Below are 22077 nucleotides of genomic sequence, written 5' to 3'. Positions count from 1 at the left end.
CGGACTGAGTCTGTAACAAATGGCGGCGGCCGTTCCACACGGCCGCCGCCATCTTGACGTAGCGGACACTTTGCGTCCGCACATCGTGCCCCGGAAGGGACACTGCGAGTGCGCGACTAGCACCTCGCGGCGCCTCTTCCAGGGCCCAGGAAGGAGCGCAATTTTCGCACTCCTTCTCTGCAGCGTCTGGGAACCGCGCTGTTTGGCTGCTGTGGTTCCCAGACGCTGCAACCGGCGGTGGCGGCAGACTGCCGCTTCTTGGCAGTCTGTAACGGGCCTTGCTGAAGTTTCACCAGCATCTGTGGCTGGCATCAGAAGGTGTGTCAGGGTTAGGGTTAAGAGAGTGGGTCAGGTCAGCATTCTCTGAAGATGCCAGCCACAGATGTTGGTGAAATGTCAGAAAGAAACACTTCTAGAACATGGCCACATAGCCCGAAAAACCCACTATGGATGCCTGCCATGAAAGCCTTCGACTTCACAGTCCTAGTTAGTACTTGAATGGGAGACCACCAACAAATACCAGGTGTTGCAGGCTATATTTCAGAAGAAAGAACTGACAAAGCCACCTCTGAGGATTTCTTGTCTAGAAACACCCAATGAAACTGATGAGGTTACCATAAATCTGCAGGCAACATGAAAGCACATACACCCTACAGAAACTATGGCTGCATGATCCACACGGCAGAAATAATCCAGTTTGACACCGCTTTAACTGCCACAGCTCAGTGCTATGGAATTCTGGGGGCTGTAGTTTTGTGAAGTATTTAGTCTTCTCTGTCACAGAACTCTGGTTCCACAACAAACTAACAAACTGTGTGGCACCAGAGCTCTCTGACAGTGAAAGCTGAATATCTCACAATACTAGTTTGTTGTGCTTTGTTGACCCCCAAACCTTAAAATTTTGTGCTATCCTATGCCTGAAAAGAGAGAGCCAGCATGGCATACGTGTAAACATTTTTATTTATTTATTTATTTATTTATTTATTTATTTATTATGTTTATTTGTATCCCACTCTTTTCCCAGGACAGGGACTCAGCAGAGCGGCTCCGCAGTGTTAAAAACAGTACAATAAAAAACATTAAACTATTAAATTAATAATAATAATAATAAAAAGGAACTAAATTATTACGATATTTAAATAGATAAGTTATTAAAAGAATAAAACATATTTTAACAAAAATATTTAAAAAACCTATAAATAAGAGGGGGGAAAAACTGTAACCAAAAAACAAACAAACCTGTAACAAGTGAATTATTATTATTAGTGATAGTGTGGCAAAATGTGTCTCAAGAGAGAGCTCTGGTGCCACCATAAACTACAATTATACAATTATTATACAATTATGTATATCTTTCGGTACATATTGTATATTTTTAGATTTGTATAGTCTGTATGTAAGTTGTGCATGTTTAGGCTATTCATACACACACACACACATATATATAGTATATTATATTGTGGTTTATTGCACTTAGTGCACTATATTAACATTTTACATATATGTGTGTGGCATTGCTTCTATTACTATGTTTTGAGCGTTTTGAAACGGCCCTTGGGCTATTCAATAAACTTGTTTGTTTGTTTACAATTATACAATTCTTATACAATGGTATAATGCAGTATTACAGTTCCACACTAGAATCAACTGAAGCCAATGATGTTTTTTATTGCTCTTCATGTATGCTACACTCTGCCCCTTTCCCTCCCAGCCATGGAGGCCAGGGCTTCCAGGGGAGCTTGGGGGCGGGAAGGAGGGCGGCTGGGAGGAGGGACGAGGAGAAGGAGGCGGAGGCCTAGTCATCATGGGCCTTCCTACTATCCCTCCCCGCCCCATTGCCCTCGTGTGTGGCTTCAAGAAGATGGCGGCGCCCATGGCGGCGATGCTGAGGGACGTGGCTTTGCTCAGAGCCTCTTCCCTGCTCAGGGGACGCAGCCCGGCGGTGAGTGCGGGAGGGAGAGAGGCAGAGGCAGACCCAGCCTCCTCCTCCTCCTCTGGGCCTCAGCCCTGGAGCACAACAGCACACCTCCATGCACCCCAGCCTCCCCTCCAGGAGGGGCTCCCCAAAGCCCTCCATCCTCAGCACCACCAAACAGCACAGGTGCAAAGATAATAGCCCTGGCCCTGAAACTGTGCCCATTTTTAAGAGGGTTTTTTTTTTTGGAGGGGGGACTTCAGCTCCCAGAAGCCTCAGCCATGTTGGCCCACAGTCTGGGATTCTGGGAGCTGGAGTCCAAAATCCCCTTAAAAGGCACAGTTTGGGGACCAATGTTGCAGAGAGCTCTTGTAGCACCCTTTGATGCATTGTGCAAGAGCCTTCCAAGACTTCCTCAGATGCATTGTGCAAGAAGCATGGCATCATGCCTTTTATCTTTCTGTGATCCCAAACGCACTGCAGGAATAATCCTCACAAAGCTACACTTCCCAGAATTCCCTAGCACTGAGCCATATATATATATATATATATGGCTGTTAAAGCAGTCTCAAACTGACTTATTTCTTCAGTGTGTTCTGGACCTATGAGTGCGTCTAGCTTTTATTTATTTGGTCGCGCCCTACATTTTTCATGGATGTCCTCCATTCTGCAGTGCCTTGTCTTTGGTACATTTTCACACCCGCTGGAGTGTCCACTTTGACCGGGGTGACCAGAGGTCGTCCTCCTTTTCCAGGACACATCGTCCACTTCAGCCTCTGCTCCAGAAATAATCCCAAAAGGTCTTCCATTTTGAGCAGAACTAAGGAGCATGAATTTGCTTTTACAGTATATATGAGTGTCTTTAGCTTTTATTTGGTATTGTGTTCTACAGTTCTTTTCTTGAAAGTCCTCCATTTTGCAGGGCCTTGTCCTCCTTTCTGTACATTTTCCCATGCACTGGAGAAGTCCACTTTATTTTAAGGTTATGACATCTGGTCACCTTGCCCCAGAGGCACTTTTGGGGGAGCATCTACCCTGTAGAAGTAATACAGATTGACACCGCTTTAAGTGCTGCTGTTCAATTTGATGGAACCTGGGATTGGTAGTTTTACAAGGTCTTTTAGCCTCTCTGCTGAAGAGTGCTGGTGCCTTGTTGTTTTTGTATGCCTTGAACACATTTTTAAGTTATGGCAACAATAAGGTGAACCTATCACTGTGGTTTTTTGGCAAGATTTGTTCAGAGGAAGTTTGCCATTGCCTTGCCTGAGGCTGAGAGTGTGTGACTTGCCCGAGCTCACCCAGTGGGTTTCATGGCCGAGCTGGGAATTGAACCCTGGTCTTCAGAGTTGTAGTCCAGCACTCAAGCTGCCATACATGTAGCCATGATGGTTAAAGTGGTGTCAAAGTTGCATTATTGCGACATTGTAGATGGAAAGTCCAGTCACCACAGTGGATTCTGGAGAAGGAGCTGAGCATTGCAACACACTCATTGCCTTTCTGGCTTTGTGCCTTCCGTCTCCTTTGGGTGCTCATGTAGGAGCCCAGAGGAACTTGCAGGGAGCATCTACTTCTTGTGTGCCTTCAAGTCATTTCAGACTTAAGGCAACCCTATCGTGGGGTTTTCTTGGGAAGATTTGTTCAGAGGGCTTTCGCCATGGACATCCTCTGAGTCTGAGAGAGTGTGACTTGCCCAAGGTCACCCAGTAGGTTTTCAATCCTGAGGCGGGATTTGAATCCTGGCTTACTAATGTTCTAGTCCAGTGCTTAAACCATTACACCATGTTAGCATTACGGAGCATCTACACTGTAGAAATAATGCAGTTGAATACCACTTTAAGTGCTGTAGCTCCACCCATCCTCCTCCTTCTAGTGGAGAAGGTTGTAATAAATAGGCTCTGCTTTGGAGCTTGGAGAAGTTGTTGTTGTTGGTACTTTGGACAACTTCCCCAAATTACTGTGCCGGTGGTTGTGTTAATAGTCAATGACTATGCTGGCTGGGATTTTCTAGGACTTACAGCATAAAAAATAACTTTCCCAAGTGTTTCAAACAACTGGGGAAGGCAGTTGTGCTCATTTACATCTGTGAGTTTTCTTGGAGATGTGACATTTGGCCATCCACATTGGAAACAGGAGGCTACAGTCAATGGAACATTTCATTGGGGCTTTCCTTATAGTCAGCCCTCCATATTTGTGGATTTGATTAATATATTTTCTCTAAGAATCTCGGTCCTCCAGCGCAACTCTGCCGGAGGAATTGCACTGGTGGACCTAGAGGTTACTAGAGAAAATACTACTCTATGCATCTGTAGGTCCTCCAGTGTGATTCAGTGATCAACGTCTGGCAGATGTTGACCATAGAGTTGTGCTGGAGGACCTAGAGATTCCTAGACAGATGTTCTCTAAGGAGAAAAATTAGTATTTTTTATTAGTGTTTTTTTTCCATATTCACAGGGGTCCTGTCCCCTTAACCTCAGCAAATATGGAGGGCCTATTGTAGAATTTTATTTATAGAAGTATGGTTACTACATGACATGGTTTCTTTCACCTGACATTTTTCATGAAATCTGTTTTATTTTGAAATAAAAATGCAGGCCACAGTCCAAAAAGAGCACACAATAAAACTTCAGCATCAGAAACCTATTGGTAACAAGGTGTATAGATATGCTTGTGAGACAACTAGCATATGACACTTTCTAATGAAAGACTGAATATATAAGTCATAGAGCACAGCTAAGGTATTTTGGCAAGCCTGGGATGGTAGTTGGATGGAATTTTTTCTCTCGGCACCAATCGCAGGCTGAACCAGGCTCGCAGAGGGCTGAGAATTGTCAGACAAATTAACCAACCAACAACCAAATAATTTCCAGTTTTGATTTTTGGAGTTGGGCGTTGTGGGGTGTGGTGACAGTCCTATGCAAAAATGGATTGGGGGGCAGGGAGTAAAAACCCCAAACTAAACCTTTAGAGGGAGGCTGGTGGACTCTGGGAGTGCATTTCGCTCCCTGCAAGCATTGTTCTGATTTCTTCATCTTTTGCCTTTGGATCAAGTATTCTTTAGACTGAGACACTGCAAAATCATCTCACTTCCAAGAGATGGAGAGAGAGCAGGTGGACTCATACATCACATGTGGCTCTCGGAAAAAGCACTGGAGTGTGTCTTGGTCCACCTGGGGCAAGGTATCAAGAGAGAGAGCAAATGTGGTTGATATGTTGCATTGTTTCCTGTTAATCTGCTTTGGGTAATGAGGTTGAAAGAGTTGCTACCATCAGTAGTGACATCATTGGGGGGTGCAGAGTGGAGTGGCACCCGACTGGGCTTTCCTCCTTCTGTAGGATGAGAAGGGGTGAGAGCACCCCTCACGGCTTTGCCACAGTGGCCACAATCTCCTCTTGAGAAATCCGCTGTACCTGCGGCGAGTGACGAAGAAGGCTGAGTATGCCTGGCCATGCTTTACCGTGGTAGCAACGATCTCCTCATGAGGAGGCTGCCGTGGCAAGAGAGAAGGCAGAGTGTGCCAAGTCCTGCTTTGCTGTGATGGAAATGGTCTCCTCACGAGGAGGTTGCTGTGGTGAAAGAGAATGGCAAGTGCACCTGGCCGTGCTTTGCCACAGTGGCGATGGTCTCTTCATAAGGAGATTGCAGCGGCGAAAGAGAAGGCAAAGCATGCCTGACCGGTTTTGCTGTGGCTTGATGGTCTCTTCATGAGGAGACCACTGCTGCTGTGGTGAAGGAGAAGGGATGAAGGCATCCTTTTGACTGCCACTGCTCCCCTGACAGCCCCCCCTCACCGGGTGACACCAAGGATGGGGACGCCACTGACCATCAGTGTGCTATAGCTGTGTGTGTACCTTCCAGTTTGGTGTGCCATGATAGGGATAAGTACTGTCACTGTGACCTGCTGTGCTAATTTCTCTGTGTTTTTTGAACACCAGAGTAAACAAAGGCGTTCCTCTGGAATTTGTACTTTGTTATCGATTCATAACAAGTAGTTTTCCTATCTTAAGGGCACTGAAGATAATGTGGCTAAGACCTTATTTACTCTAGCTTTAAATCTAGCTTGATCTATCACTGCAACTCTGTAATCTGTCCAAATTTTTATGTTTGCTCAGTCCTTAAAACAGGCCATATTTGGATCCTAACCCCATTTTTGCTGTCCCAAGGCTGCCCCAAAACTCCCTAAACATTTGAAAAACAAGAAAGATAAAGGGTAGCTTAGAGTTATTGTAGCAGTATTACAGAAAGCAGGTAGAGGTGGTGTGACAGATAGCTTGAGGAAGCCCTTCTAGTAGATTAAGGCAGAAGTATGCTTTCAAGACAAGCAGTAGATCCCCTCCTCCAGTCTGTTTAGTGTCCTCTTGTTGTTTTTGTTCTTAACTGTCCTCAAGCTTACTTGATTTGAAAACCTTCTTATTTCGAGCTGCATTCCCCGACTGAAGAGCTGCATTCCCCGATTGAAGATCCTGATGGCCTCCCCCCTCTTCTTGTCGGCAAGATGGCTGGCTGACTAGGCTTTTAATTTGTTTTAATGTATGTATTCTTTGTATGTGTTTTTAATATGTTGTACACCGCCCTGATCAGTGGAAGGGCGGTATAGAAATAAAATAGAAACTAGAAACATGATGGCATGAAAAACCTGAACTTTAGTATTCAATATACATTTGTCTAGTCCCTTCACAGCAGCCTTTCCAAGTCCTAGTCTTCTCAGTTCTTGGTTGCACTCTCTACTCTAATTAATGACTGAGTTAAGGCATGGAAAATCATGAACTACCGTATTTTCTTGCATATAAGACGACTGGGCATATAAGATGACCCCCAACTTTTCCAGTTAAAATATAGAGTTTGGGATATACTCACCGTATAAGACTACCCCTCTTCCAACGCACACCAAATAAAACTTAAAAAAACATCAGATTTGATTTCAATATGCTAATTTTAATTCAAATACTTATGACATGCAGGTAATTAGCAGGAAATCTTGTTGTACACAAAGCCTGCTTGGATTGGTCAACTCTCCCTGCCTGCCCAGCCTTTCCTGTCTCCAAGACTATCAGAGTGGTACCTGCTTTCATACGATTGTCACATACGGTGGGGATGTGGCCGTAACTGTTTTTGAGCTCCCCCCACCATATGCGGTGACCAGATTCTCCAGTCCAGCTCAGAAGTTTCAGCACCTGCCCTATAAGATGACACCCGGCGTATAAGACGACCCCCGACTTTTGAGAAGATTTTCCTGGGTTAAAAAGTAGTCTTATATGCCAGAAAATACAGTATTTCAGTGTCTTGATGGCCTATCTTAAAGGGATATAAAAATAATCTGAGGTCATTATTTTTGTTTTTTTAATGTTCAACTGTAAACCTGTCTTTGCATGTTATTCTTTGACTTTCTTCAGTAATCATTCCAAGTCTTTGCGATTTTCTAATAATGCTATGCTGTTGTCTGTATATCTCAAATTGTTCAATTTCTTCTTTCAATTTTCATTCCTCCTTTCTCCTAGTGACATGTAATCCTGCTTTGTGTAAGATATGTTTAGTGTAAATAGATAGGGCAACAAAAAGCAGCCTTGCCTGACCCCCTTGCCAAGTGGAAACAATTCTGTTTCTCTGTATTCTGTCCTGAGGGTAGCCTCTTGTCCTGTGTATAGGTTACACATCAGAATAGTCATGTGTTGTAATACACCTGTTTTTTTTTTTTAAAGGAAGAGCCATAGTTTTGCATGATCTACCAGGGATAGGCAACCTTTTTGACCCGGGGGCCGGGTTGCTGTCCCTCAGACAACTGGGGGGCCGAAGCCAAAAAATAAATAATTAAATAATTATATACACACACACACACACACACACACACACCGGGACAAATGTGGGACAAAATTTTCAAATGGAGGACACTTTTTTTAAAAAAAAAAATGGAAGACACACAAAAAAATTGCTAATTTTTTAAAAAAATGTTAATATAAATGCATGTTTCTGAGGCTTCTATAGACAATTGCCCCCCCCTTGCCCCCGCTTGCCCCCCTTGCCCGTCGCTTGCTCCCCCTTGCCCCCCGCTTGCCCCCCTTGCCTGCCTCCTCCTGATAGGCCAAAGGCCCCGGCGGCAATTGGTGGCAGGACCAGGCTGGGGCCGGTCCCAAGGCCTCGCCGGGCCGCATCCGGCCCGCGGGCCATAGGTTGCCTACCCCTGATCTACACAAAGCCTTTGCTATAATCTATAAAGCACAGGCTGAAATTCTTCTGGATTTTTTTAGTGCACTTCATTAACCACCGTATGTTGCAATCTGATCCCATGTGGTTCTTTTCCTGAACCCAGCTTGGACATCTGGCATTTCTCCCTCCATGTATGATAAATGGCCTTTGTTGTAGAATTCTAAGCATCACTTAATTCGAATGGGAAATTGATTCAGCAGTCCTGTGGTTAACTGTAGTCCCTGATGTCCTCTTTCTTGGGGATTGAAATGTATATTCAGTGTTTCCAGTCTGTGGGTCTTTGTTTTGTTTTCTGTGTTTGTTGTCAGATTTTTGTTAGAACTAGACTAGATTCTGTCTCTAGCTTGAAGTAGCTCTATTGGTATACTGTGTTTCTGGTGATTTATTTCTCCCAGGTGCTCTGAGTACAGCTTACACTTAACTTTCTAAAATTGTAAGTTCATCTACAAATGGTTCTTCCTTGAATGAATCTCTAATCTTTTCATCTCATTTATATACTTCTTCTGTATGTTGTTTCCATTGTCTTTTTATTTGTACTTGGTTGTGTAATTTGTTAAACTGCTAGTCGTATAGCATTCCCACGCTTGTTTAAATTTCCCTTTGATTTCTTGGATCTTGCAGAAGGTCTCTTGTTTTTCTTTTTTTGTTGTTGTCACTTATTTCTTTTCACCAGTTATTACAGCTGTTCCCTTTGTCCCTGCGTGCATGTCGCTGAAAAGTTACATTCATTGTTCTGACGCTATTTTTGTCACCATCTACTTTTGTTTCTCTTAACTGCTTGAACAGTTTCATCTGATTTCCACTGAGGCTTTGTACTTTTGCATTCCAATCACTTATGATTAATTTCTGTCCAGCATTCAGCTGCACGCATTATCATTTCCGCCCGCCGCTGTGACCATATCTCTCCTTTGTTGGCATCCCTTCACTGGCTCCCCCTCCCTTTCTGTATTCAGTATAAGCTTCTGCTGTCAACGTTTAAAGCCCTCCATGGGCTAGCCCCTCCTTACTTATCAGACCTTATTTCTCCTCACCTTCCCACTTGGGCCCTCCGTTCTGGTAGTCAGGGTTGGTTGTCCCTGCCAGGATTTTCTCTGCCCCATCTAGGATTTGCCCCTCACTCCTGGAACCTTCTTCCTCTGCAAGCAAGGCCACCACTTCTTTAACCAGCTTCAAAATGGAGTTGAAGACCATCCTGTTCAGAGAAGCATTCCCAGGCATTGTGTGATTATCATTTGCTATTTGATGTTCTTTTGTTGCCTGTTTATCATACCATTTCCTGTAATGCTTTGTATTTTATATTATTATCCTATTATCTCTTAGATTGTACACCATAGGTGGGTTTACTCTTATATATTTATTGTTTTATGTACAGCGCTGTGCAAATCTACAGTGCTATATAAATAAATAAATAAATAATAATAATAAGTCCTGCTGGTTGAAGTGGTGGCCCTGGACCAGTGCTAATTTACAAGCCATCAGCTGCTGATACCTGAAAAATCCAGGAAAGAAAGAAAAGTACAGTTGTAGCCAGTGGGCACAAATATGGTGCCAGTCCTTCACAATTTGAAAAAATATATGCTGGGGCCTGTATCAGATAGCATGGAAAGCACTGATGTACATTGTAACAACCTGATCATAACTACAGTCTTCAAGTCACATGTCAACTTATGGTGACCCCATGAATTTCGTAGGGTTTGGCTTTGCCAGTTCCTTCTGCTGAAATACAGCCTGAACTACAGTCCGTCCTTGCCTTACGTGGGGGATCTGTTCCGGATCCTTCCGCGTAAGGCGAATTCCGCCTATGCTCGAGCCCCATTGGAAACAATGGGGCTCGGGCGCGGCGGCACGGCGGCGTGGAAGCACGCAGGGCGCAACGGGCGCGTGCGCCCATTCAATTGAATGGGACGTGCCGCCCCTTGCGCCCCGCGCACGCCCCGCGGCTTGAGCGCGTATACTCAAGGCCGCGTAAGGCGCGCCCGTGTATGGCGCAGGCGCACTGTACCTGGTATTTGTTGACGGTCTCCGATCCAAGTGCTAACAAGAGCTGACCTTGTTTAGCTTCTGAGATCAGACCATATCTGGTAGCATTAGGATATTTTGGTCGGCAGGTAGCAACTACACAAAGGCCCTAAATGCATTCACTGGTTCCAAATGCAGTAGATACCCATGCTTTCCCTTGGGGCCTGGACAGGTCAAGTGATGATAAATAAATGACATAAATGAATGAACTCATTGAATCAATGTGATTTATGTATGTATCTATTTAACCATTCTGCAGTTGATTCAGTAGGCCTACTGTAATTGGGATGAGCAGTTGGATTGAGACCTACACAATCTCTATCCACTTGTCTGCCAATGAGAAGGATATATAATGGCTTCTAATTCCCTCTGCCTACTATTCTGTTGTGTTGGCTTCATATTTTTGTCCGTCTTCCACTATTGGAATTTTTAATCATATGATAGTTCTCCAGTACCAGGTACTCTTGTTTTATTGGAGTTAAAAGTGGTATTTAACTGTTGGTTTATTTCTGTGCATAACTGCAGACATATGGTAAAATAAAAACATTTAGCAGGATGAAAGGATACTAAAAATCATGTGCCACCTGGAGCTGCACAAATGTAGTTAATTGGTCTTGCCTGGCTTTCAGTTACAAGAATTTTTCTAGCCTAGCTCTGTATTAAATCTTGAGAACATAATCTTTTCTTAACAGTAAGAGTTTGTTTGAGAAAACAAGAGGCATCATGCGTGGGGTCTTCAATGTGTAGTTGAGTTTTGGCATCAAGGTTCTTCACTAATGAGAAGGTTAGTCCAGTTTTCTACCTGAAAACAGCTGCTTCTGAATGATTAAAGAGAATATTAGTGGCATATATTATGCTACAGAGTTTTAGTATTGGCCTTGTCATGCCTCCAGAGCATCTTTGATGCTCTTGAGACATATATTTAGTTGAGATTGTATTAGACTTTCTATGTATCAGTTTAGAGAACTACAGCTTTAAGAAAGACAAGGATTGTGGGAAATCCCAGGGTCTTATACTGTCTCCCTCTAGTTAGTTTCAGTTGTGTAGTAAGATTTCAGCCAAGTCAGACCTGGAGAGAGTATTTTCCTTTGACAAAGATAAGTCCACAGAAGAAGAAAGATAAAGTCTACAGAAGAAGAAAGATAAAACTCACCAAAAAGAAAGAGCAAGGTATTTAAGAAGGACTATTGAGAAAAAGGAGATCTGTTTCATATTTTTGTGTTTATAACCAGTAAAGCTTTTGAAAAGTTAAGAAATTTGTGGACAAGTCTTCTGTTCCTAGGAGCCAGAGGCCTTACTACACCCAAAGTCCATAGCATCGCTCTTGGGACAAAACAGGCCTTAATTCATTTGCTGGTCCCAACCTCTCTCTGTGTGTATGTGTGGTTGTGTGCCTTCAAGACACCTGTTGACTTATTGTGACATCATGAATTTCATAAGGTTTTCTTGTTGTTAACTGCCCTCAAGACGATCTTGATCCATAGCGACGAGACCTCTCCAAAACACCTTGTCCTCCACTGCTCTGCTCAGGTTCTGCAGGCTCAGGCCCATAGCCTCAGACTGAGTCCATACATCTGGCATGTGGTCTCCCTTTTTTTTCTGCTGTCCTCAACCTTTCCTAATGATTCATGCCTTCACATGATGTGGTCAAAATGTGGCAGCCTCAATTTAGTCATCCTGGCTTCCAGGGAGAGTTCAGGCTTGATTTGTTTTAGAACCTATTTGTTTGTCTTCTTGGTTGTCCACAGTATCCTCAGCACTCTTCTCCAGCACCACATCTCAAAAGAGTTTATTTTCTTTCTATCGGCTTTCTTCATTGTCCATCTCTCACTTCCTAACATGGCGTTAGGGGATACAATGGCTTGGATGGTCCTCATTTTAGTTTTCAGAATTATATCTTTGCACTTTAGGATCTTATCCATTCATTTCATAGTTTTCCTGTATTTTCCCTGGAAAATGATTAACCATCCATTAAGAACCCAAGCCCTCCCTCCAGTCCATCTGCCTTGGTCCAGGCCTTGGAGGTAGAGAGGAACTGCTGGACCTCTTACCCTTTCCCTCCACCACTCCCTTCTCCTTCTGTGTCATGTCTTTTTAGATTGTAAGCCCAAGGGCAGGGAATCGTCTAACTAAAAAGATTGTATGTATAGCGCTGTGTAAATTTACAGTGCTTCATAAATAAAGGTTAATAATAATAATAATAATAATAATAATAATAATAATTTCTTGACTGCAGTATCCATTCTTTTTAATGTTTGATCCAAGGTATGGGAACTCTTTCATTATTTCAGTTTTCTCAATATATATAGGATGAATTTTTGTAGATCGTACATGGTCATTGTGTTTGTTTTATTAATGTTCAGCATCAAGCCTACCTTGGCATTTTCCTCCTTGACCCTCCCCAATAATTGCTCTAGGTCTTTGTTGACTTCTTCTAGTAGTATTATGCTGTCTGCATATCTTAGGTTGCTAATGTTCCTACCACCAATCTTCACTCCACGTGGTTCTAAGTCTGCTCTGTGTACAATGTTTTCTGCATACCAGTTGAATAAACAGAGTGATAGTAAGCAGCCTCTCCCTGACCCCTTTTCCAATTGGGAACCATTCTGTTTCTCTGTACTCAGTTCTGACAGTACACTTTTGTCCTGAGTACAGGATATGCATCAGGACAATCAAATGCAGTGGTACTCCCATTTCTTTTCTTAGGCAAGAAATACTTGGAAGTGGTTTGCCATTGCCTTCTTCTGAACAATAGCCTACAACACCTGGTATTCTTTGGTGGTTCCCATCCAAGAATTTACTTCTAAATAGGCATTTTCTTGTAGCCTTGGAAATGTTTTGTCAACTAAGAATTAAGAGACTAATGGTTTTTCAGATGAAAAGTATTGTAAAAATGCTGAATGCGGTTGAACTTGCCCATTGGTGGATGGAATAAGACATTTTAGCAATCTAAATTTTATAAGTTTTAGAAATTAATATTTATTAATATTAATATTAATTTATTAATATATAAATTTGAATCATAATTGAGTCACAAAAATATCTGCAGATATTTTTTCTAGAAAAATGATAGAAAAGGATCACATTTTTGAATAGGCAAGCAATTTTTGTTTTGGTGTTTCCTTTCTTACACCTTTGCTTGGGAACTGTAGTGCAACAGTGCGGGAAGGAGGCATGTTATCTAGGCAACAGTGCAAAAAAAACCCCTCCCTTTCTGTCTAGATTGGTTATGCGTCTTCATGGCTTGCACAGTGCTTTGCTTCTAAACTGAGGGGTTTTCTTTTTGTGTGTGTGATTCTTAATAGCATTTGGCTATTAAGGGGGTGTTGGTTGCTCCATCTCCACAGAATGTCTATTTTTATTTCCCAAATCCTCCCCCCCCCCCCCTTTTTACTTATCTGAAAGTTGTCCTGGCATGATAGTGTTTGGCAAGTGGGGACTGGCCCAGTTGTGTAGTGATTAGGGATTATGCCAAAAATTACAAAAAGAAACACATTTTTCAGGGGCTGGGGAGACTTTACCCTCACATTTCCATGTTGTGAGCTATTCCAGATTGGTGTTGGAAATGTCATATTATTGAACTTGAAGGCTTAGCTATTTGTTATGGAAATAAGGAGTGCAGTGTTGTGATTTTAAAAAGTCATTTTGATCAAACGGACAGGGACTTTTTAATTTTGAAGTAGTAGCCAAATTTCAAAATATTCACAATTTCAAGCCACTTTGCATTTTGGGAGAAAGCTGGGATATAAATCCATTAAATAAATAAAAATTTAGTGCTGTGTTTTGTAATGCCATGTTGAGACACATTCTTCCTGATGTGTGAAAGAAAGTGTAATGACTTTAAAAAAAAACTTTCTATGATACCTGTGTACATTTTCTGTGAACAAAGAGAATGCGTTCTTATTTTAGTGACTGTGTTTATGTGGATTTAATAAAATAATATATAGTTAAATAGACCACTATTTGAACAGTGACTGTGTTTATGTGGATTTAATAAAATAATATATAGTTAAATAGACCACTATTTAATCATGTTAAATACATGATTCAAAAATGGAAAAAATGTTCAATGGCTTGGGCCCAGGGTACTTAGAGGACCGCCTCTCTCCATATAATCCGCCCCGCACTCTCAGATCTGGGGATAAACATCTTTTAAAGGTTCCAGATGCGAGACGAGCTGTCACCACGCAAAGGGCCTTCTCAATTGCGGCCCCTAAGCTCTGGAACTTGATCCCCGACAAGCTCCGCTCGACCCCCTCCCTAGCCCAATTTAAAAAAGGGCTGAAAACGTATTTGTTCAAACAGGCTTACCCCCAATAGCCCTATTATGTTCCCCTCCCCCCATTGTTAGCTTGGAAGTGTTATTGTGTATTGCCGTTGTTTTTATGCTGATATTGTAATGTTTTTATTGTAATCTTTTTATCTGTCATTGGGATGATAAATCCCACTATTGTACGCCGCCTTGATCCCTGGAAAGGCGGGATAGAAATAAAATTTTTATTTATTTAACAGTTAGTTGGTGGTGATTTTGTCAGCAGTGTGACAGATGTAATGGCAGCATACCACAACCAAAATAACCAAACATTGAATAAATGTCCCCTTCTATATTCCTCACTATTTAAAAATGGAAACTGGGTGCCAACCAATTAACCAGTGACTGTTCGAGTGGTTCTACTAATGAATAGTGTGCAGACCTATTAATATCCTTTTACCTAAATGTCATATGTAATTGTTGCTGAAATCTTACATAAGCATTTCTTTTACAGAAATGAGACTCTGTTTTAGATCTTTAGATATAAAAATGATGCCTCTTGAGCAGTACCCTTATGTGTTTCCTCGATTAATTCCAACAAAAGTAATGTTCACGCTAAATCAACTGTAATATTAAAATTGTTTTTAAATGAGATTAAAACTACTCTTGAATGGGTTTTAGAGTAGCTTTTATTTGTAATTATGAGTTCATCTGCAGGTTTACTTTCTGAGGTCAATTCCTCCTCCACTTCCTCCTTGCAATTCAGTCTTAATATACTTTTAGTGCTGAGAGAGCTTTATTTCAATTAAAACTGACATTAACTGTTTTAAGGGAAAGCAGATGGTCTCTGTGTAATATACCAGTAGATTAATTTAATAATATGATGGGATCAATTTTATTGTGGTATTGGCAAATAATTTTATGAGTTTTTGTTAGGGCTAGTAGTGCCTGTCCTCAGTAGTGATTTTGTCTCCACAATGGATGAGGTGGGCACCAAATGACTAGGAAAACTAAACAGGAGTTGGGAACCTATGGCTCTTGAGATCCTGATGAGCTGTTGCCCCCATCATCCTCAACACTGACATAGCTGGCTATAGTTGATGGGAATTGAAATCTGACAGTATCTGGAGATTCCCAAGCCCTGAGGATGTCGTGCCCTGCTTTCAGAACATGGCTGTGGACTCAGAGACTGAAGACCTGATGAAGATCTGCTGCTGAACCAGAGCAGGAGGAGGTTCCAGATCCACATGTCTCAGAGACAGAACAGACTGCAGTACTAGCTCTGGCAGAAAATCCTGCCCATTCGGATATAGAAGATAACTTACCCTTACCTGCACAAGAAAGGGAGGTCGTAAGGAGGTCCCAGAGGATTTCTAGGAAGCAGTAATTAATTATGCAGCAGTTGTGTTGAGCTGCTGATCTATAAATTCCCAGCCTTGCCCTCTATAAATTGTCAGAGATTATATGACCTACCTAGTTACCTGTTGTGTTCCTGAACTCTGTGCTTGACCTGGACTGTGTTTGTTGACTCTGGATGCCATTCCCTGACTAGAACATTGCTGAACTCTGTTTGGGACTAAGATAATAAGTGCTGAACTGTAAATGGCTCTGTGACTGGTTTTGCTCATTAGCTTCTGGGTATCAGCTGTGTAGTAATCAGTCTATGGCTGGTTGCCTGGACTGTGTTTTGGATGCTAAAATGGAATTAGGCAGGCTGGAAAATAAATGCAGGTTGAGTATCACTTGTCTGGAATTCTGATATCTGAAATATTCCAACATCTAAGACTTTTTTTAGCTAAGTACCTGTACTGTATGTCCAGTGGACTGGGGCCTTCTTATTTGAGGTTTCTGCCTCCAACAAAGGTAATCCCCCCCCCCCCTAAAATTGGGACTACATTGACATGTTTTACCTCAATACCACTGAATGTTTTCTTGGTACAAAGGTATGAATACTTCTTGAGAAATTTTCTTTGCCTAACACAGGGGCCTGTGGCCTCAAAAAGGATGGCGATATTACAAAGGATGGATGATAAATTTGCAAATGGATGTTAAATTTGCTGGACTTTGAGAATTTCCTAGTTGCCACATGGCCAAAAGGAGGAGGTGCCAGCCTGCAAGAGATACTCTTCCATAACATCTGAACTAAGAACAAAAATAGCAAAATGCAGGCCCATAACTAACATTTTCAATTCCCCCCCCCCTCCTGTATGGTTTTCAACACTTTGCCAGATGAAGAAGCCAGTGGAGGTTCAAAAGCTTGCAACATGTATATTGCACATTTTGGTTGTCCCAATAAAGCAATCACTGTTTGGTGGAATTTTGATGTTATTGGATTTGCTTTTTGGCCAACACGGCTACCCATGAATAATATACCTGTACTGTATTTGTGATGCTGGAGAGAGTCATGGCTGGAGAGAGAGACAAGGATCTGTGAAACGATGGAAGGTGTGGATTCATCCCAAGCATTGTACTTAGTTTCCCGCTATTTTACAGATCCTTAGTCTCTCTCCAGCCTCATTATATATCATTATGTATATGCAAATTAAGCACGCTGTATAAAGTTGATGTGCTCAGACAAGCCCTGGCTGGAATGAAGAGTTAGATTAACAAGAATTATAATCCTTTTCTAGTAATATTAATCCAGTAATCCAGTTCTAGAAGTATTGGGTTTTTTAAAAGAGGAAAATATAAGTTACAGAAGAAATGTAGAGGAAGCTATTCATCATATTAATGGTAGGGTGGAGAAGGAGATGTGTTATTTTTGTAGTGTTTTAAATTTGAACATGCATCTCTTCCTTTGCCTGCTGAGATACTTGGACCTCACTCATCTCACTGCTGGGAAGATCTTTGAATGCATAATACTTTTTTTTTTAATCTGAAAGAGAGAGTCCTTTAAGGGAAATCCCAAAACTATAGTTGCTGTTTGAGATCCCCCATGGTCCTAACATTACAGTGCTTATTAGTGTACTGCCTTAGGCAGTGAGAAACTAATACTGACCCTAAATGCATTTATAGGAAGGAAATGGTGTTGCTTTCAGAAAACCTTTCCAACTATGCATCACATTACAGCATAAATAATTTATTCATAGTAAGTTTCATTTTAGTAGAAAATACCATCTTCCTTACAGAAGAGTTCAGTTTACACTAACCTAAGTGTACATTTATTCTTAACTTTAATGCAATGCTTTGATTAGAAGGGGGAATGTCAGATTTATTATTAATGGAGAGAGGATTAAATCTAGTTGTACATGGAAATAAATCCCAGTAGGTTTGATAAAGCTTATTCCAAACAAGCATAGGATTGTAGGCTTGCCTGAAAGGCAAATTCTTGTACTTAGGATTTATGGTATCAGTGGGAGTTCTGTTTTTATCCTTAAACTGCATTTACTCTATTCCATCCTTCCTCAGGTTGAAGTTGAAATACTCTTAGTAGAAAGACAGTGCTCTGTTACTGGAGAGTAAGCTTCCTTAAAGATAGTGAAAATTCCTTCTGAGGAAGGTTACTGATAGTAAATATGCTTAGGATGTTTTAGGACATGGGTTAAAAATAAGTTGAATAAAGCTGAAATGTCATCTGTGAGCAGTAAAATAATCCAGTTATAGTAGCATAGATTATTTATCACAGATGCATGTTACACACTGGTACTCGTTAAATAGGACTGCTATTTTGCCATTTTTTTTTAAAAAAAAAACAAACCTGTTGACATTTAAGAAAAATCTTTGTATTTGTTGCTTTAATACTGTATATAATCATGTATAAGTCTAGAAATTTTAGTCAAAAAATTGACCCCAAAAATGAGTCGACTTATCCACGGGTCAATTTAAGTAGTGTACTTTAATTCTCATAAAAATAGAAACCATCTCCTGGTGAAATGCAACCTGGAAGCACTAACCTTCTTCTGTTCTCTCATCTATCTATCCTTCAGTGTGAACACAAACAGTTATGCATAAGTTCTTTGGCATTGTTTTCCCTTGCTTCATCCTTTAGATCCTTTGTTACATGACCCTAAGTCTTACTCTCGACTTATCCACGGGTCATGTCAAAATCCATCATTTTGGCCCCTAAACCTGCCCTCGACTTATACATGAAGTTGACTTATAGTTGAGTATATACAGTACTTCAGTACATGATATTGCATAATACTACACAAAATATTACATATTATTCCCTTTTTACCCTTCCCCCTCCCTGCCTTTCCATGTCTTTCCAGAAGTGAGAAATATTCCTGCTACAATAACACCTTTTGGAAAAATATGGATACCGGGTTTAATTGCATTATTTACTTCTTTATATCTCTATTCATTATTTTACTATTTTGCCAATTAGGATAAAAATGATATTATTTAATTGCTGTGTTTTCAAAAATAAAATACTGTATATGTCAAACATTGTGTAGTAAATAGAACTCCCCTTTAATGGGGCAATATTCTGTCTCCCATGCTATTTAACATTTACATGAAACCGCTGGGAGAGATCACCCGGAGACACGGGGCGCGGTGTTATCAGTACGCTGATGACACACAAATATATTTCTCTGTGTCTCCGACTGATGCAGTGACCAGGGATGGCATCTCTCCTCTTGATGCTTGTCTGGACTCGGTAATGGGCTGGATGAGGGAAAACAGACTCAGACTGAATCCAGAGAAAACGGAAGTACTTGTGATAGGTTCCCCAGGTCCAGGTTTGGAGATTTGTCCACCTGTCCTAGACGGGGTCACGCTTCCCCTGAAGGACTCTGTTCACAGTCTGGGGGTGCTCCTGGACTCGTCGCTTCACCTTACATCTCAGGTGGATGCAACGGTCAGGAGTACCTGTTATCAGCTTCAGTTGATACGCCAGCTGCGACCCTACCTGGGCCAGGGGGACCTTGAAACAGTGGTACACGCTCTGGTAACCTCTCGTTTGGATTTCTGCAATGCGCTTTACATGGGGCAACCCTTGTACCAAACCAGGAAGCTTCAACTGGTCCAGAATATGGCAGCAAAGCTGGTCACTGGATCTTCCAGGGCCAGCCATATAACACCGGTACTTAAAGATCTACATTGGCTGCCTATTCGCTTCCGGGCACAATACAAGGTGTTGGTTATCACCTATAAAGCCCTAAATGGCTTGGGCCCAGGGTACTTAGAGGACCGCCTCTCTCCATATAATCCGCCCCGCACTCTCAGATCGGGTGATAAACATCTCCTAAGAGTTCCAGATGCTAGACGAGCCATCACTACACAAAGGGCCTTTTCCACCTCGGCCCCTAAGCTCTGGAACTCGATCCCCGACGAGTTCTGCTCGACCCCCTCCTTAGCCCAATTTAAAAAAGGGCTGAAAACGTAGCTTTTCAAACAGGCATACCCCCAATAGCCCTGTTGTGATCCCTCTCCCCCTCACCGTTGTTACAATTGCTGCTAGCTTGGAATTGTTATTGTTGTTGTTGTTTTATATAATGTTTTATATAATGTAATTGTAAATTTCTGACAATGTTTTTATTGTAAATTGTATGTTGTTGTATTGCAAAATCCACTATTATAATCCGCCTTGATCTCTGGAAAGGCGGGCTAGAAATAAAACTTTTATTATTTATTATTATAATATCTAAGTCAAACTTTATGCTTAAGTAGTAATAATAATAATAATAATAATTTATATCCCGCCTCTTCCATTTTGAGGATCAAGGCGGGTAACAGCAAAGTTTATAAAATATACAACAATAAAAACAACAAGCCCCACAAGACCCCAGCCCAACCCTCCCTCCCAAGTATAAAATTAAACAATAAAACATTGTTAAAAATACATAAAAATATGACAAAGTTACTAGACAAACCACAAATAAGAAAAATAATAAAAGGAGAGAGATTCAGTTGGTTCTGGACATTATCAGTCGGGGAAGGCCTGCCGGAAAAGAAAGGTTTTTGTTGCCTTTTTGAAAGCCTCATGCGAGGATAATTGATTAATCTCTTCTGGTAGCTCATTCCATGTTTTTGGAGCGGTGACAGAAAAGGACCTCTGGGAGGTCACCGCCAGTCTGGTCTTTCTAGATTGTAAAAGTTTTTTCCCGGAGGATCGGAGAGTACGGGAAGGATTGTATGGGAGGAGGCGTTCTTTCAAGTAGACTGGACCCAGCCCATGTAGGGCTTTATAGGTGATAACCAGCACCTTGTACTGTGCAGCTAATAGGCAGCCAATGTAATGATTTTAAAATAGGTGTAATATGGTCGAACTTGGATTTTCTGGCAACCAGTCTGGCTGCCATGTTTTGTATTAATTGGAGCTTCTGGACGTGGCACATGTAGAGCGCACTGCAGTAATCAAGATGAGAGGTTACTAGAGCATGTACAACCGTTTCTAGGTCCCTCTGCTCCAGATAGCGGCGCAACTGGCGTATCAGCCGAAGCTCATAACAGGCACTCCTGGCTATTGCATCAATTTGAGAAGACAGCTGAAACGACGAATCCAGGAGCACCCTCAAGCTGCGGACGCAGTCTTTCAGGGGAAGTGTGACCTCATCTAGAACTGGCGAATTTATCTCCATACCCGGATTGGGGTTACCTATCACAAGTACCTCCGTTTTATTTGGATTCAGTTTAAGTCTATTTTCCCTCATCCAATCCAAGTGACTTTTAATGGTTAGAAATGTAAATATAATCTCTTTTTCTAACCGTTATTCCTGTTTGCCAATCTGGAATATTCTGATGGGGGATCTTCCAATATATGTTAAGCACTACTAGATTGAAAGGGACGTGGTGGCTTAGTGGTTAAGACACTGGCTCTGATGATTGCAAGCTCAAGTGCCACATGACGGAATGAACTCTGACCATTAGTCCCAGTTTCTGCCAATCTAGCAGTTGGAAAGCATGTAAAAGTGCAAGTAGATAAATACGTACCACCGGTGGGAAGATAACAGTGTTCTGTACAGTCATGCTAGACACATGGTCATCGAGTTGTCTTTGACAACACTGGCTCTTTGGATTAGTAACGGAGATGAGCACTTCCTACAGTCGGACATGAGTAGACAAACTTTTTTAAAGGGGAAACGTTTACCATTAGTAGTTTGAGCCTGGCAGTGCAGAAGACAAGGGGGAGTTGTTAGCATGCCCTGTATTCCTGTGCTGTATATGGGGCTTTTTATATTTTTTATATGTGGAGCCAGGCATGATTTAAGATGTCATGTAGATCTCTGAAACACGGAAAGTTCCCAAAGGAAATGAACGTGGACCCAAACATATGGAGGTCCTAGATAGTATCAAGAAGAAGATTAAATGGGTGTGCTGATCACTCTGTCCTTCCCTTTGCTCCCTGCATATCCCCTTGCACTAATGGTAACAGGGCGAGTAAGATAATCTACCCCCTGATGTGTTCCCAGCCAATTACCCTGACCATCTATCTAGAGATTGTCCTACGTGCAATTATTTTTTTGACAATCAGAAATTAAAGCCATCAGTCATTGCAGAAACCCATTGTCGGTTCCATGTGAAGGCCATCAGGTCTTTGTTACACTGCAAAGGTCCCTCAAAGCTAGAAATCAGATATAACTATGCCAGCTCTAGTCCCGTGTGTGTCTCCTTCACTTGCTGTGACCTCTTCAGACCTCATCCAAACTACTCTTCACTTTCAGTATAATCTTCTGCAGGACTTGTGAATATCACCCCCTCTACAACCATCAGCCTCCATTATCCAATCTCCATAACTCTATTTTA

At 41.7% G+C, this 22077-nt stretch overlaps 1 protein-coding gene across 1 annotated transcript in view; it reads left to right on the top strand.

Moving 5' to 3' along the window:
• Positions 1 to 1839: 1839 nt before the first annotated feature.
• LOC149321303 (succinate--CoA ligase [GDP-forming] subunit beta, mitochondrial) overlaps positions 1840 to 22077 on the top strand; it is a 279860-nt gene continuing 259622 nt past the window's right edge. Inside the window, exon 1 of the mRNA XM_089519254.1 lies at positions 1840 to 1942. Coding sequence (XP_089375380.1) covers positions 1862 to 1942 — 81 coding nt within the window. The 5' untranslated portion in view covers positions 1840 to 1861. The remainder of the gene's footprint in view (positions 1943 to 22077) is intronic.

Source organism: Sceloporus occidentalis, unplaced genomic scaffold (assembly GCF_023333645.1).
Source record: "Sceloporus occidentalis isolate IW3139 unplaced genomic scaffold, rSceOcc1.0.p SCAF_1, whole genome shotgun sequence".
NCBI lineage: Eukaryota > Metazoa > Chordata > Lepidosauria > Squamata > Phrynosomatidae > Sceloporus > Sceloporus occidentalis.
The sequence above is the reverse complement of the archived record's forward strand: the minus strand, read 5'-3'. Positions and strand labels throughout refer to the sequence as shown.